At 39.6% G+C, this 17,381-nt stretch overlaps 1 protein-coding gene across 1 annotated transcript in view; it reads left to right on the top strand.

The window, feature by feature from the left end:
• Positions 1 to 1,410: 1,410 nt before the first annotated feature.
• Positions 1,411 to 17,381, top strand: part of ANO3 (anoctamin 3) — a 228,400-nt gene continuing 212,429 nt past the window's right edge. The window contains exon 1 of the mRNA XM_042446466.1: positions 1,411 to 1,608. Coding sequence (XP_042302400.1) covers positions 1,557 to 1,608 — 52 coding nt within the window. The 5' untranslated portion in view covers positions 1,411 to 1,556. The remainder of the gene's footprint in view (positions 1,609 to 17,381) is intronic.

Below are 17,381 nucleotides of genomic sequence, written 5' to 3'. Positions count from 1 at the left end.
AGTATTTTTAATAACTAAATATATATGTGTACAGAGTCCTTTCTCACACACTGGAAACTTGCAGACTGTCAGAAGTGAGAATAACATAATAGTAATAATAATAGTAATAATAATAATAATAATAATAATAATAATAACAACAACAACAATAACAATTGTATTTTCCCACCTCTCCCAGATGGATCGAAGTGGTATTACAGTCAAGCAACAACAACAGTATACAGGAATAAAACATATAATATTCATTGTTAAAAACAGTTTTAAAACAATACATCATCCTAAATAGAAGAGTGGAGTGAAGGCCTTACAAGAGATTGGGTGGGTAGGCCTTGCAAGCTTACCTTTCTTTGAATGCACTGTGGTACATCTGAATCTCTCTCTCTCATCTTATGCCTTGTTCAGTATTCACCTGAACACATATGGGGAGGGTGGCTAAATGATAGCAAGGATGTGAATGTGCAGATGAGACCCATCACTACTGGAACATCCCTGTACACTGCAACAGTATCAAATAGTTTTGTTAACTGTTAATGTATTTAGCTGAATCTAGTTATAAAGTTTTCATAATCAGCAAGCCCAGGAATGTACGGTCATGGGAGTTCTGTAACCAGATGGAGCTGAAAGCCTGTGCAGACCTTCACACTCAATGCTCTGATGCTCCTAGATGAATGGAGGCATTCAAAATGGGGGCTTGCTTATATGTCCATGTGCCCCCCCCCCCCATTTCTTTAGTTTCTGTTTGTTCATGGATGTGCCTGAACAGAGCTTTAGCAGAAAATGTAAAATATGATGCTTGAACTTAGAGTGAATGAAATAAAGCATCAGTTTGTACCCTGGTCATCACATTGTAATGCTTTCTGAAATTATTTGAAAATGATAACCACCAAGTCAGAGGGGGGGGGGGGGGGACACACTAGCTTCATAAGCAAAATATTTGCAGCTAACTAAAAAGAATGTCCACATATGTCATGAGTCTACATGTGGAAATTATCTCCATACAGTCAATGACACGTGTAAAGTAAGCAATCTCTAGAGGTCAAAAACAAGAGAGCACTAAAAGATAAGATGAAACAATAAAAACATGATGACTATCTGCAAAACTCCTTTGTCATCAGTTTGCTGACACACATTTCTCAGTTTCTCTGTCCAGCAATTTTAGCTCAAGGGGGTCTGTCTCTGGCAACTGAAAATAGTTTGCTGATACAATGAGCACCAAAAAGCATGGTGGGGAGAGCTTGAGTTTTCTTCATCTAACACTAACACTTATAGCAAGAGATGAGTCGATATATTGCTGCATTCCCCCATTAAATTGATGTAGTGAATTATACCTAAAGCATCCACTAAGGGGAGTGTGATGCTGGACCAGTCTTTCTGGTTTCTATGACAACAGAGGGGAGTAGAGTCTCCCAAGCTAAGTGCTCACTGGTGCGGGTGCCGGCTTACATAGCTGTTTTGAATGTGGTGGAGTCTATGGAGCAGTGAGGCAGTCTGTTCCCCATTTTGCAACACCTTGATTCCCTCAAGCTCAGTAAACTGCTACGGTCAAGCTCTCCTTTATGAAGATGGTTCACCACTCGGGTTCTATTCAGTCATTTAAACAGCAGAAAGGTCAGTCAGAGTCTTTTGTCTCTTGAACAATGAGTCTTAAACCATTAAGTCTGCATGCCCTTGCAGCATTCCAGAGCTTCAATCACAGGTGCTGCTGAAATACTTGGAGCACTGTGCAATGCCAATGCTTTTTAAAACTCTTGTAGTAAGTTAAAATGGTATTTCACTGTACAGCTTGTTTGGGTTTTCTGGGGGAAAGAGACATACCCTCTTTGCTAGATTTAATAGGTCCCCCCTCCCCTTTTCAAGAATGTCACAAAACGATATGAGTCAGATAACAAGCATCATTCAGAGATTCATATAGAGGAAATCCATTCTTCATGCCATCAGCAATAGACAAGGGTGATGCTACATTAATTCACCATTGCAGAATTTTGTTGTCCCTGTATTTCTTCATCATGGAATTGAATTTGTCTTCAAAGTGTTGATAATCACTAGTATGTAGAATGCTTTCTTATATGCCTGCTTGTACAGTTCTTGTGTTTAGCAGCAGAAATATTTGTACAGTAGCTAATTTCTGTCATTCAACTTGATCAATGGTTTTATTCCTATGCTGCTGGTTAAACCAACAGAAGGTGCTGCTCTCTCATTTGGAGAGCTGGGATTTTGTTTGGACTGTGGAGATGGAGGGAGGTAAGACTGATTCATGGAAGAATTTGCCAAGGGGTTGGTCCAAATGATCTTGTGGCACACTCCATCCTTATGAATCTGCTGACACTTGCACTTGCACTGTATCTTTAATATGAAATCAACATTTTAAAATTGGCAATACATTGTTGTTATAGTTTTCACACCCCATTAATTTTTCCTGAATGCTCTAATATGTCTAAATGTTTCCCAAATCTGTTTCACTTCCTCTACACAGTGGTCCTGTGAATTATTCACCTGGCTTCTACAAATGGGAAACTGAGGCCCCTAAACACTAAAGTGCTGAGGACATTCAGGGAATTGTATAGTCAAGAGGAGGTAATGCACCTCCACTTCTCACATTCATTCTCTTCACATTGGCTCTTAGTTTTCTTGTATGCCTGCTTGTTCCTCTTCAGTGCAATAATTAAATAAATAAATAAATACATGGTTTAGTTTTCTATGTAGAAAATACTTTGATTTTCTTCCTTTCTTCCTTCATCAGATTGTTGTAATATGGTGCAAAAAACAGACTTGAAATTAGTGTAATAGTCTTTGTTTCATTTGGTGTACACATCCAGTTATCTTGTTCCACTCCAGTAATGTCAAATAGGTTTTGTAGGTTTCTAAAGCACAAGAAAAACATGACAGTGATATAGAGGTGCACGTCATGAACAATACATATGTTTCAATTTTTTTTTAAAAAAATGACAAATCTGTTGCTGATGTAGGTACTTATAGGTACCTATATATAGGTATACTTATATCTCTTATAGGTAGCTGTAAAAATGTGTAGTGGGTTTATTTAAATTAGTAATTTCCTGAGTAGCCATAACCTGGTGTAGAAGGTGCCAAGAAGCAAAAGATTAGAACAAGCATTATTTCAATAATTGGAAAGAAGGGTATTTTTTGATAGCTATGGCTTGTAAGGCAAGGGGAAAAGTTAAAAATGTATTCATCAGAACTATTACAGACTCAGGATAGACAGGTCTCCTTGAAACTAGATTACCCCACTTTTCAGTAGCATACCCATGTACAGCGCTGTGTAAAGTTACAGCGTTTTATAAATAAAGGTTAATAATAATAATAATGCCTAGATCACTCCCCACCAGGGCATATAGGAATTACTTTCTTAAATTAGTTTTGGCTTTTGTTGTTTCTTAACTCAAGGATATGATATAATTTAAGCAGGGATGGGCAATTTGTTCCCTTACAGATATTGTTGGACTGCAGTTCCCATCAGCCATAAGCACCACAACCCATAGTGAAGAAGGATGGAAGATCAACACTCTGTGGACGACCACATGTTGACCACACCTGATTTAAAGCAGCCTGTATTCCACAATAGCACATGCTCAATGGCATTCACACATTCCTCTATCTATTAAATGCATTTTAATTTTTTTAGCAAAATAATTTTTCTCTTATAAGATAATGAGCAACAGTGCATGTCAAAGAGATGATATTTAGTTTCCTTTGGGCGGGGGGGGGGGGGGGAAGCACACCAACATGATGAAAAAACTACTTCCCCCCATTTCTGAACTTTTCTTTCCTTCTGGAGTGGGTCAGGAATTTGCTCCCTTCCTATGCTGGTATGAAGCTGTTTTACTTGCCCTGTGACATCTTGCCCTCAAGTTTGGACCAACAAAATGTATTTCTCGCATGTGTCCCCCCCCCCCCCCCGAAAATCAACCAAAAACCAAACAACCCCTCCCCCTTAAAAAAAAAATCCCCAAATCACTAGCTATCTTGAAGGAATAGCCACAGGGATTACTGCAGCCTTCCACAAACTGGCATCTTCTAGATGATTTGCACATTCTGGATAAAGACCATGGAAAATATCTAAAGGATACCAGGTTACAAAAGGCTAGGTTGAATCACACAAGACTCTGTGAAACCTGTTCATTTTTGTACTTTGCTGTGGAGGCTATAAATTCTACATTCTACATGGTATTCTTTCAAATTCTCTAGTTCCAAAAATCCTATGAAAATGGGAAGTTTGCTATTTTGCCTGGTACTAGTTACCCAGCTCTTTTATTGCAGGCTAATAGAACTGAATATTCAGGGGTGTAATTAACTGGGAAGAAAATTTAGGCAAATATTGACAACTTTAACAGCCACATTTAGCCACCATTGACTTCTGTGTATTCCTGAACAGTTCATGCCACAATCACACATTTATAATTCCAAGCTGCATGTGAAAAATGTGACCTAAATTCTGTTTTATACAAAATCTGTGATAATCACTTCAGATTGGCCAACTGCCCTTCGCAGATGTATTCTCTATGCTCCAGATCCATTTAAGCCTCATGACTGATATGGGGGTGGAAAGCAAACTTTATGTTTCTGGCTTTGTTAAATGAGCATTATTTCTTTAGAGACTCTCAGTCCTTCTGTTGAATTGAATTCTAATCTTGCAGGGTGAGGGAAGGAATTTGAATAGCCTTTTCAGGGAAATGTTTACATTTTAGCACAGTGATCCCAACAGTAATTTGCAGATGCAAATGTGTTAGCAAAAAGGAAATCACTACATTTTATGTGTAAAAGAGTTCATATTAAGAATGGATAATTTCATCATATACTTTTAAAACAACTCTGCAAATCACATGTGGACAATTTTCATTGAATGATGAGGCTGTGGGCATTTTGTAGACCAACATTTTTTATACATCTTGACATATGGTAATTTTTCTTTACCACTTAGCCTGACCATCTGTGTCAAGACACCTTGTCTGCATTCAGACATCTGGGCTACCAAGTAGTTATTCCTGGTAAAAAAAATAAATAAATCTGTGTTTACACTCACTCTTGTCCATTTCAGAAAGCAAATCACCCTTCAATGGTCTTCTAGTGGTTTTGTCACAACATATAAGAATCGGTGAAATGGCATGCTCATTATGTGCAATAATAGCAAGAGTCCATTAAGATCCATCTGTTTAACCATCTTCTGATGGAAGAATTCAGTACAATCTATGAAAGAGGAATCATTGTTGAAATTGAGTAAGCTTACAGAAATGGATAAACCATCTACTCTAAGTGGAAAATCATTAGTGTTTTAAAAAAAACACCCTGGAAACACTGATTCACTTTTTGTGGGGAAAAACATGATTTGATAACTGTGGGATTTAGGAATTAGTAGGATAATATTATCAAAATAAGTGTATGATGTAGTTTTAGAAGGAACAGTCTTATTATATTAGATGTATCTAAAACTGCGGCAAAGAAGGTCAGAAGCCGTATTTCTATTTCTTTATACATATATTTTAGATCTTACTTGCTCATTTTATGTTTTTAATTATTCCTCTTTTCTCTGTATTTTTCTTTTTAAAATTTGTAATTTTATTGTATTTGAAACAATCTTAATAAAATTATATATAGGTCCATCTAAATACTGTGCTCTACATGGTGAAAGTGCACTTCCTTAATATAATAACTACTCACTGTTAGAAATTAAAATTACATGAAAAGAAAGAAACACAGCTCTTTAAAACAATGCAGTGGCTGTTTCACTTTGATAGAGACTCATTTAGGTTCAGTGAGTTCAAGCCTAGAGATAGTTACAGGTAACAACTGCCATATAATGTAGAAACATTTCTTAAATATGAAGTGGAGACAAGTTGTGGAACAATTTCACACATAATGCTAAACCATGAATAAGGATTATGAGGACAATCTGCAGTGAACCAAAGATATGTATGCTTCCCATTCCACATCATACTTTTCTCTGTGTAGCTTAGCTGTGAGGATATTGGATGCTTTTGATATTGTGTTTTAGATTAACTACAACTGAGCCATATATCTGAGGGCTCAATTGTAGCTGATTTTAACTATGGTTTGTTGTAACAAGACAGCTTCTTAAATCATGCTTTGAAGTTGATTTGTTTTAAGCAACCATAGTTTGGATCTGGAGTGGGCACAGTATGCCCTTATAGCTTTATGTGGCTGGTTTTTGTGACTCCCAGTTAATACACAGATATGTCTTTTTGTTCCTAACAGAGATGGAAAGAATAATAGAAAATATTCAAATAACAATGTTAAAAACACCTATATTTCAGGAACCCCTTACAAAGAAAATACTGGACGGATGTGAGTCTTCAGAATGCAGGGCTTATTGTGTGCAAAATTCACATTTTGAATTTTGTAATAGTATCTCATCAGCCTGCAGGGTGGCTATATAGTCTGGTGCTAAGATTTAGGGCAGGACACCTAATTATATATATCCTGGCCCAGAGGCAGGTTTCAGTACCCCAGTGTGCAGGGTATACTGGCATTTCCAGAATAACATTTTGGATCAAAGGCCGCATCTGCACTGCAGAAATAATCCAGTCTGACACCACTTTAACTGCCATAGCTCAGTGCTATGGAATTCTAGGAATTGTAGTTTCTTATTGTAGCATCAGAGCTTTCTGACAGAGAAGGCTAAATGTCTCACGAAACTACTGTTCCCAGAATTCCACAGCACTGAGCCATGGCAGTTAAAATGATGTCAAACTGGATTATTTCTACAGTGTAGATGCAGCCCTCCTTTCACTTTTAAAGGAATATAAAATAACCTGTCTTCTTCCAAGGAACTCATTCTACATTTTAACCTTACAAAACTTGGCACATTAATGAAAAATGTATGCCTGACCCATGGTCATTGAGTGATCTCCATAGCAGAGAAAGGATTTGAAATCAGGTCCTGGTTCAGCTCTCTGTTCATCACATTCACCTTGGATCTCCTTTTATCCATAATTTAGAACATGGCAGTTCCAAAGAAAATAACTCACTAAAATTTCCACTCTCATAATTAAGCTGATTCTCTGGCACACTTCTTTCTACATGCATTTTATGATATAGTTATGATTGGTTGAAAGACAGTATTTTCATCATAACCATCTTATTGAACAATTTGGGGCAATATTTCTTCCGACATATATTGCAAAATTAATAAGAATCATAGAGCTGGAAGAAACCACACGGGTCATCCTGTCGAAAACCCCTACTATGCAGAAATACACAATGAAAGCACTCCTGACATATGGCCATCCTCTGTTTAAAAAAGAAGGAGACCTCACCATGCTCTGAGCCAGTGTATTCCATTGTTGAAGAACTCTTACTGTCAGGACGTTCTTCCTAACATTTAAGTGGAATCTCTTTTCTAGTAGCTTGAATCCATTGCTTTTAGCTGTATCCATGCTGCAGAAATAATCCAGTATGAAACCACTTTAACTGCATTAGCTCAATGCTATGGAACTCTGGAATTTGTAGTTTGTTGTGACACCAGAGCTTTCTGACAGAGAAGGCTAAATGTCTTAGAAATCTACAAATTCCAGAATTCCATAGCACTGAGCCATGACAGTTAAAAAGGTTTCAAACTCAATTACAGCCCTCGTCTGTAAAGCAGCAGATAACAAGCTTGTTCCATCCTCAATATGAGATACATTCAAATAGTAAAACATGGCTATCATGTCATCCCTTCACATTCCCTTTCCCAGACTAAACAACCAGAATGTGGAAGCTGTATTTCAAACTTATGCAAGGGACAAAAGGACAATATATGTCAATGTTTAATGCTTAAATTTTTGTGGAAGCTCCCTTTCTAAAAAGAAAAACATATCTCCTGGACAGATATTTGTCTGTGAGTTTGTTTCCATCGAAATATTTGATATCCATTAGTGGCAATTACAAAGATATGCTTTTGCATCATCTATTTGTATGAATTTTGTATATGCTTGTGTGAGGGTAGTAATTCATGTTACACATATAAATGAATAGCAATAGGAATACAGTAGCAAGTACATTTCTATACCACTTATCAGTGCACTTAATCACTCTTGAGTGGTTTACAATGTGTAAGCTAATTGGCCCCAACAATCTGGGTACTCATTTTAGTGACCTCAGAAGGATGCAAGCCTGAGTCAAGCTTGAGCCCCTGGCTGGTATTGAACTCGCAACCTTATGGTTTGCGAGTGAGTGGCTGCAGTACAGGTATTTAACCACTGCAGGGATCCTCTAAATGAAGCCTCTAAAAGTAACATGACTCTTTTTAAAAACCAGCAAATCCATACATTATTTCCAATTCTACAGAAACTAGGGAGCTTATCGCACAGGGCTTTTAGAACGGGACCAGAGTGGAACGAAAGGGGATGAGAAGGGAAGGGAACTGGGAAAGAATGCATATTATCACACGGGAGAATACCACCGATGCTGCCGGAAGTTCCAAATCCATTCCCCATCCATCCCACAGCAGCCAATTTTCAAGAATGGGAAATGAATTGGGGATTTCTGGCAGCATTGGTGGCATTCTCCCGTGAGGTAATATGCATTCTTTCCCCATTCAGTTTCCTTCTTGCCCCTTTTCATTCCACTCCAGTCCCATTCTACAAGCCCCATCTGATAAACTCCTAAAAAGCAATTTCTGTAAGTTATCATTGGATGTCTGGAAAATAGAAAGACAGAGGGAAAAGGTAGTTTTAAATTGGGAAGAGATTACTGTAAGAAACAATATTTGATTGAGATGTTATTTTCATCTACAAGCTGCCTTAAGTCCCATGATGTAAATTAAGTGATTGATTGATTGATTGATTGATTGACGTGCTCCTGAGGTTTATTAAAAGTCAGGAAAAGTCATTACAGATGCCATTGCCTTTTTCTTATTTTGTTCTGAAGTTCCATGAGAAAAACTATCTATTTGGGTTGGAAATTTTTTTTTATCATAGCATCAATCTATGATCTTTTAGGCCTGTGGAAGAGAAATAGCTTTGCACCTGTTTCCAGGTTGCCACCTGTTATGTTTAGATGTTTCCCCTTTCTTGGAGAACTTAACAGAAGGCATCATGTTACATCTATAAAATAAAATATATATTTTTACCATCATCTGCCTGCTAACGGCAAGAAGGATACATTCAGAAGAAAACCATTTGTGACATCCTCATAAGTTGTGTGGGAGTTTCAATTCCAAAAACAATTTAACTATTTTTCACTGGAAGTTCAGTGCTGGATGAAACTTAGCAACAAGTAATATCAATCTTTGGCATTCAAAAGCAGACAGAAAATAATTTTGGTTTTAGTGATGGGCTAGAAAACATTTGCTGGGCAAGTATACTCTTGATAATATACTACAGGCAGGCCTTGGTGTGAAAGAAATGAGCAGGGACAACAGCCTCACTGATTTAACCAATTTGCCTGTCAACAGCTGAGTAAGTCTTACCTGAAGAGTGTTGCTAAAGCTGAGGAATTCTAACATGGAAGGATTGGGATGGAACTGTAGCTTCCTCAAAAGTATCTTAAAGAAGGGTTTTTCCCCACTCTAGTGGTTCAAACCTTGATCCAGGCTCAACTGGGATGCTTAGTATAGCTGGAATCCTGTTGGTGCCTTATAATCTATTACGATACAGTGGGACTTGCCCAAGGCCACCCAGAGGGTTTCTATGACTAAATGGGGATTTGAACCTTGGTCTCATCCAACACTCAAACCATTAAACTATGCTGGCTCTCATAGTCTATTATGCCCTTATTTTGATGAGCCCAATATAATTTGCTGACCATTTAGTGGTGTCTTCTTTGGAACCAAATCATGTTGCATTTCCTGGTGCCTCTTTTTAATTCCTACAGGAAGAGGCAACTAGGGTGGGATACAGACCGCCCATTTGGGGCGACCTTCACCTGCCCCTTGACCTGACAGATTGGGGCCACAGCGGCAGCCCCAGAGGCCCCGATCCGCTGCTTTTCCAGGCCTCGTGGAAGTGGCAAAACACCTCTGGAAAGGGGTGACCTTGGGGCTTCATGCCCCCAAGGACACCCCGACAGCGGCGGAGAGAGAGAAAAAGGGGCCACTTGGCCCCTTTCTTTATTTTTCTTTTTCTTTTTTTTTTTTCTTTTTTTTTTTGGTATCACTGGCATAGCTGTGTAAAGGCCACACCAGCGATATAGGCAGCGAAAGGAGCTCCATTTCAGAGATCCTTCTGGCGCTGCTGAAAGGGTGCCACAAGCTGAAAGAGCATTCCATTTGGAGGTGGCATGGCCGTGACGTCATAATGGCGGCGCCCATGTAGACAGGGCACCGCCATTACCATGCCGTGGTTACATGCTAGGGTTAGGGGGCGTCTGTAAAGGGCGCCCTGAGGCAACCCTAGCATGTATCCAGGCTGGCAAAAAGCGTCGGTCTGGATACCGCCTTAGATGAGAAAAGCAGAAGACAAAATCAATTTCCCCCCTCATGATGCACCTGCTCAAACCCACCACCCTCACTTGTGGAATTGGCCTTCACTGTTTGTAACTACTTTTAGGAAATCTATAGCTACAACTTGTGGTAAACCTTGCAGTAGTTTTTTAAGTGGAGAAGTCGAAAGGGAAAGAGACCATCTCCTCCTAGTACTTCTTGACCTAATCACCCCTCCAAGGTCAGTTTTTGAAGTGCAGGAGAAAGAAGAGGAGTAAGAAGAGGAGAACTGGGGAACATTCCTATTCTACTTATGCATGTTGTTTCTTTTTAACTAGAGGTCTGAATTTTATCTGGATCTGTTGTGAGATACAGTAAGAGTAGGGGTGAGATAGTTGTGAAGACAGTAGAAGTTATTCAGTTGAGTATGCTTTAACAAATGGCAGGCACAAAACAAATTTACATAAAATTTGTTTTTGGACCCATAGAGAGAATCACACACACACAAACACACATACACAATGTTCTGAGATACTGCATCCTTTCTGCAATAAAAATGGACAAGCTACCCCCTAAATAAAATAGTTAGATGTGTTACTATACAGCAAGTCAAAGGTTGCCAAATCTGATTGTTTATTAAAGCAACCCAAGCCAAAATGAGACAATAGGTAGAGCAAAGAAGGGGGCTGTTTAGACCATTAGCAGTGCTTGGTGAGCTTGACTGGATTTTTAAGCAGATCCTGGCAAAAGATGGCAAATCACAAGATACAGTGAGCTAAAAGTATAATTCAGAGAAACTGGACAGTACTTGGTGTCAGATATGGGATATGGGGAACATCACTGAGGTGGCAGTTACAATATTTGACACTAGATAAACCTTAAAGATTAAGAGAAAACCCCACATTTCTATAGTAGCTTGATCAATCTTCCTTTCCCATGTATACCTTTCTCTTCCAATCTCTATCTCTTTCTAAATTGGTGGCTGGGTGTAATAACATGTATGTGATATTAAGGTTTTGCCCCTCCTAATACTTGTAATGAGCTCCTATCACTTTAATATTAAACAATGGCGCGTTACAGACCGCCTGTTTGGGGCGGCCTGTAAGCGGCCCTTTCCCCACTGTATCGGGGCCTCAGCTGCCACAATGGCAGCCTCAGAGACCCCGATCCGCCGCTTTCCAGGCCGCTTTCCCACAGCCTGGAAAGGGGTGTCCTTGGGGCTTCATGCCCCAAGGACAACCAATGGCGGCGGGGAGGAGGAGAAAGGGGCCGCTCGGCCCCTTTCTCCCTTGCGTCCCTGGCGCAGCCATCTAAAGGCTGCGCCAGGGATGCAAACCTCAGAAGGAGCTCCGTTTCGGAGCTCCTTCTCATGCCGCGGAAAGGTTGCTCTAGGTGCCCTCGCGCGGTGCGACGACATCACATCCGCGCTGCCTTGTTTGGAGGCGGCGTGGTGGTGACGTCGTAATGGCGGCCCCCATGTAGAATGGGCACCGCCATTTTGTACGGACTGGGTCCGTACTAGGGTTAGGGGCATCAAGAAGTGACGCCCCTTTCTAACCCTAGTACGGACCCAGTCCATACTATTAGGCCCGTCTATAATGGGCCAAAGTCTGCAAAATACATGAAATGGTAAACACTAAATAGAAATGAACATACCCATTTTCCCCTGTGCTTTAAACATGTACTATAGGCCTCCTATATATTGTTTTATTAACAAACAAGTTGTCTCATTAACTAATTCCCATTTCTGTGACATTGCTTTCCAGAGCAATATTTTAAAGCAGTCTTTGTTGTTAGTGTCCACTTGCGCCATTAATTGTTTTCAACTCTTTCCAAAATGTAATTAAAAGTATTAATGTCTGTTGACTTGGCAGTCAAAGTTGTGGAATGACACTGGGAGGACTCTCTGGAAAGACTTAAAAACATTTTTCTTTAAGCTTGTATTTCAAGTAATACAGCTCTCCAAGGGCAAAGACTATGTGGCACAGGACACTGGTTATGTTTTTCAAGCCACTAACAGGACAATTTAACACATGCAGAGAGAGAGACATGGAGTATCCTTTATCCAAAAATTCAAAATCTAAAATGCTCCACAATCCACAACATTTTGAGTGCCAACATGATGCTTCAAGTTCAGTGTACACAATGTGCACAAACTTTGTTTCATATACAACATTATTTTAAAATATTGTATAAAATAACTTCTGGCAATGTGGAAAAGCATAAATGCTTTTTTTTGTATTGACCTGTGTGCCATCTCCAAGCTATCTCATTATGTACATGCAGATATTCAAAAATCTGTAACAGTCAGAAATCTGAAACAGTTCTGGTCCCAAGCATTTTGGATAAGAGGTACTCAACCTGGTGTGTGTGTGTGTGTGTGTGTGAATGTGTGCATGCACACACACACACAGAGAAGAGAGAGAGACAAGGAGAGAGAACTATGATCATTAAGCAAAGGCTGAATGAAAGTTAATCTTGTAAGACTACATTCTGATTAAACATAACCAGACTAATTGTCTATCCAGCAATATGTGTTTTAGTTTGAACCCAACAGCTCTCTACAACACTATCAGTTAATAAGGGTGAGTCTGATTATGCTTTCTGAGCATCTGGAAATTTGTATGCAGATTTAGTTCCTAAGTAAGTGTCATCTGCTTTTTTTAGCCCTTCTTGTACAAGTTAGAAGCTAGATGAGATACACAAGGTTACCGTAATACAATGTTTGTCAGTTTGTAGCCCTCTAGATATTATTGGACAAGAGATCCCTTCAGTCATAGTCAGCATAGTCAATGGTGAGGGCTAAAGGGATTAAAATCATGGAATCCAGTTTCTTGTAATTTAAATCGACTGATTCAGCTTCTACCCTCTGTAACAGCAAAACAAACAAACAAACAAAAAAACATTCAAGCTTACTCCAATTCTTTGTGGCAATCCTTTAGATATTTAAAAGTTTGAAATACTGAAATCATATAAATTCTCAGTCTTCTTTTCTCCATGCTAATTATGCCTGATACCCTCACCTTACCTTATAAGTTTTAGTTTCCAGATGCTTCACCATCTTGGACTAGCTTCTCAAGGCTCTTCTTTAACAGTACAGGGCACACTACTTCCCACCAAAATTAAATAGAATGGCACTATTACTTCCTTTGACCTGAGCAATATATTTCTGTTGACGTAGCCTAGAAAGGTACTGGCGTTTTTGCTGTTACATCATATTGGTCGTTCATGTTAGGCTGTTGTTGCACTCCAACAATATCAAGAGAGTGCTAATTGCCATAAAATATCAGTGCTTGCTACATAATAAAAGTATATTAAATTATTTATTTATTTACATTTGGTCTTTCTGACATCTGGAGATCCAAGGCAACTTACAACAAACTATAACAGAGTATAGCAAAAAATCTTATTAATATAAAAGTTGGGAAACAATTAAAGAATCCTATTAAAGCCATAATTAAAACAATTTAAAATATATTTGAAATCTAGGGTTTTTTTAAAAAAAAAATACAAGAACAGCATAGCACATTAAAGTACACTTCTGCCACAATAAAGTAAGATACAAAGAGCAAAGAAATCTTTCTGGTGGGTGTGGGTGGGGGGGGGGGGGTAAGCATAGTTTGTATATTCTCAGTGCACCACTTAATGAGAAGCAATTCACACACCAACTGCAAAAATTAAGTTGTTACATGCAGACAGGATTGCCTCACCTCACACAAGATGTTTGCTAATCAGCATCCATTTATACCTTCAGCTATGAAAATAATGGATTTGTTTTGAACATTGGATATTAATAACCTAAGAGACAGCTTAAGTCCCACTGGTTCCAGCATCCTCTTTCTATCTCTAGCCAGCCATATGATCCTGTGAAGTCCCCAGGCAGCACATGATGGGGGAATTTTGCATGAGATCATCCATCACCAAGCATAGCCAATAGGTTCCACAAGGTTTATTTGGCTAGAGACCCCCTCTCACCACCCCATGGACTCAGCATTCCATAGCAATATCCCTCCCAGGTCCATTCAGGGCCTGATGGAGAGTGGAGGGGGATTGGATAAGTGTTTTGATATGTCCCCATAAACAGGTGCAGAAGGATGACATAATTTGCTGGAAGATGACATCACCTCCAGAGCTCCCTGGAGGTCTTTGTAAAAGACGTAATCATTCTGTATGTGACTATGGGGGCATTGTCAGATACTTCTTTGAATTCACCTCCTCCTCTCCACCAACCACTGAATGACCACAGGGAAGGGGCTATAGCAACAAAATGGCGAGTCCTTGGCAGGCTTTGGTCATTGAATAGAATAGCAATCCCCACAATCACCAATAGTGATTTACACTTGAGTATGTTGCTAACAGGATGCCTACTTTCTTGAGTTAGTTCCCCCAGCATCTGGCTTACTGAATCATGTTGCTTCTGAACACAAAGGTTCCATTTAGCTGTCACAGGCATTAACTATTGCTTGCCTTCTCTTCTGTGACTTTTGTTTCAGCTCCCTCTAATCTAGGTTGATAACCTGTTATGAGAGAATATTCCATAGTTAATTATGTGTTTTTCAGCATCCATTAATTATGTACAAACTTTGTTGCCAAATTCACTGGATAATTCTTCAGTTCTAGGATTATTGAGAAGGATAAATATTTCTTTTTATTTACCTTTGAATTTCATATGTTAAAGCTCTCATTGTCTCCTACTTACAACTATAGCTTTATCCCCCAGAATTAAAAGAATACTCCTATAGCTCACAATATATTCCAGTAATTATGTAAACCTAAATCGACAGGTTCAATGGAAGGAAGGGTCCAGCCCTCCATTAAAGAGAATAAAGAAAAAAGGAATGGTGCAGGGGGACGTAGATGGATAGGCATAGACTCTCTGTGATGAAAGAGGGAAAATAATAAATAAATGGTTTTGGATGAGCAGTGTTTGCTGCAAGGGATGGAGACATCTTATTCATGCTTGCCACTTTGTTTTCTTTGCTGTCCTAAATGAGCACTCATGCAGTACAGAGAGAAATACTCACCCTGGAACAGACTTTATAAGACTGTAAAATAAGTAAACAATCAGATGGGTATAATGCTGATGAGAAATATGGTCAAGTACAGATGATGCATTTGATACTACTGCTTTGATATAATATGCACTAGCCAGCTGGATATGTGTGGTAGTCACAAAATGACTACACATTGTCATTATGTAGCCAGATTGTATTGCAGGGCATGTGATATAGGTGGAAAAAGAACTGCACTAATACAGGCACTGTAAATCCTGGTGGGAATGTTTTAAAAAAACACCAGTCAGTTGAAACTTTGGTGGACAAGAGCTTTAGACTTGGGTGATCTTGTCAGCACTGGCCCGGATATTCCAGGGGCAGCCCAAGTATCCTGGCACCAGTGGAGCTGCCCTATCTCTCCAACCCCTGGTTACCTCAGGCCCTCTGTTTTAACACCAGGCAGATCTTCACAGGCATGTGTTACTGGAACAGCTGCCATGACCTCTATGGGACACTTTGCTTTGAAGTCAAATGAGGCACCCAATGTCAATCAGATGGCTGGGTGCATCATTCTTTGACTGAGATTTCCTGCATGGCAGGGGGTTGGACTGGATGGCCCTTGTGGTCTTTTCCAACTCTATGATTCTATGATTCTGACATCAGAGTCCATGACTGGCAGCAGTGGCTGTGGCACTGGAAAGTTCAGGGGGGCACATTTTGAATAGCCATTTGCATTGGAAAGGAGGGCTCCACATCTTCCGGGTCAACCCTTAGCAAACAAGAGCTAATTTTAAGGCATTTCAAGAGGAGTATACCCTGGCTTTGGTGCTGAATAACTTGGGCTTTAGGTCGTGTGTCATTCAGACGCACTGCCAAGAGGGGAAGGCTGGTTTATTTGGCCCACAGAAAGAATATCTGTTTTGGGGAGCAGAGATAACAGGCCTCTTAATGAATGAGTCCATAGGCCTCATGCATCTCTTCACCCATTTCCAATGGCCCTCCTGCCACCAAATTTGGTAGCGTGGCTGCAGTTGTAGAAGAAATTAACCCTGTAGTTTTGACCTAATATAATTCAGAGGAAGACTTTATCACATGGGGAAAGTTGGGGGTTTAAACAGGCATTATCCAGTGATAATGGTGAGAGAGGCGAGTTGTCTTCAAACTTCCTTTCTTCAAGAAATTCTTTTCATAGCAATATTTCTGCCAAGGAAACTTTCTGATGACATGTTCTAGGATGTGAACAATCTATGTCAGGCTGTGGCCAAACCAGGGAAGCATTCACACTACACAATTATAGCACTATATTCCATTTTAATTGCCATGGTTCCATTTAGGGAGGAGCATTTAGAATTCCTAGCCAGACAGCTCTAGTGCCTTCCCAAACTACAACTAGAACCCCAGGATTCTATAGGAGAGAACCATAACAGTTAAAGTTGAATGATAGTACTATAATTGTGTAGTATGAACAGCCCCCTAGAATGTCACACCATATGAATTAATAGTGCAGTTAGAAGACACCAATGTTGTCCTTTAGATGTACATTAGGAGAGCTCAGTTGTAGTAGCCAAGTGTTTCAAACAGGTTTTGGGTGACTATCAGAACCTTATCACATGGCCAAAAAAGACTGACTCACCCCTTCTGGGATACAGTTTCTTACGGGATGCAGTTGGGAATTATCGCATGGAAAATGCAGCTGATGCTCGCAGGTGACTGCATTCAGGCTGAATCTTTCCGTATTTGCAAACTGACTGGCAGAGCACAGCTGGGAGCTGCAATTCAGCCAGGATGCAGTTGCCCAGCAGCATTTTCCATGTAATAATTCCTGACTGCATCCTGCAACCCAACTGTATCCCATTGGAGAGCAGTCAGGTTAAAAGTTGGTGCAGTACGCTCCATAGTCTTCTTCACCAAGTAAGCCCCAACCTTCTGGGAAATAACAGTTTTCTGCCCATGATTTGGAAACCTATTAGCCACTTACTTTAATATGCTGATGCCTAGATAAATAGATA

The sequence above is a fragment of the Sceloporus undulatus genome, chromosome 1, assembly GCF_019175285.1.
Source record: "Sceloporus undulatus isolate JIND9_A2432 ecotype Alabama chromosome 1, SceUnd_v1.1, whole genome shotgun sequence".
Classification (NCBI taxonomy): Eukaryota; Metazoa; Chordata; class Lepidosauria; order Squamata; family Phrynosomatidae; genus Sceloporus; species Sceloporus undulatus.
Note: the sequence above shows the minus strand (reverse complement) of the source record. Positions and strands in the feature narration are given on the sequence as shown.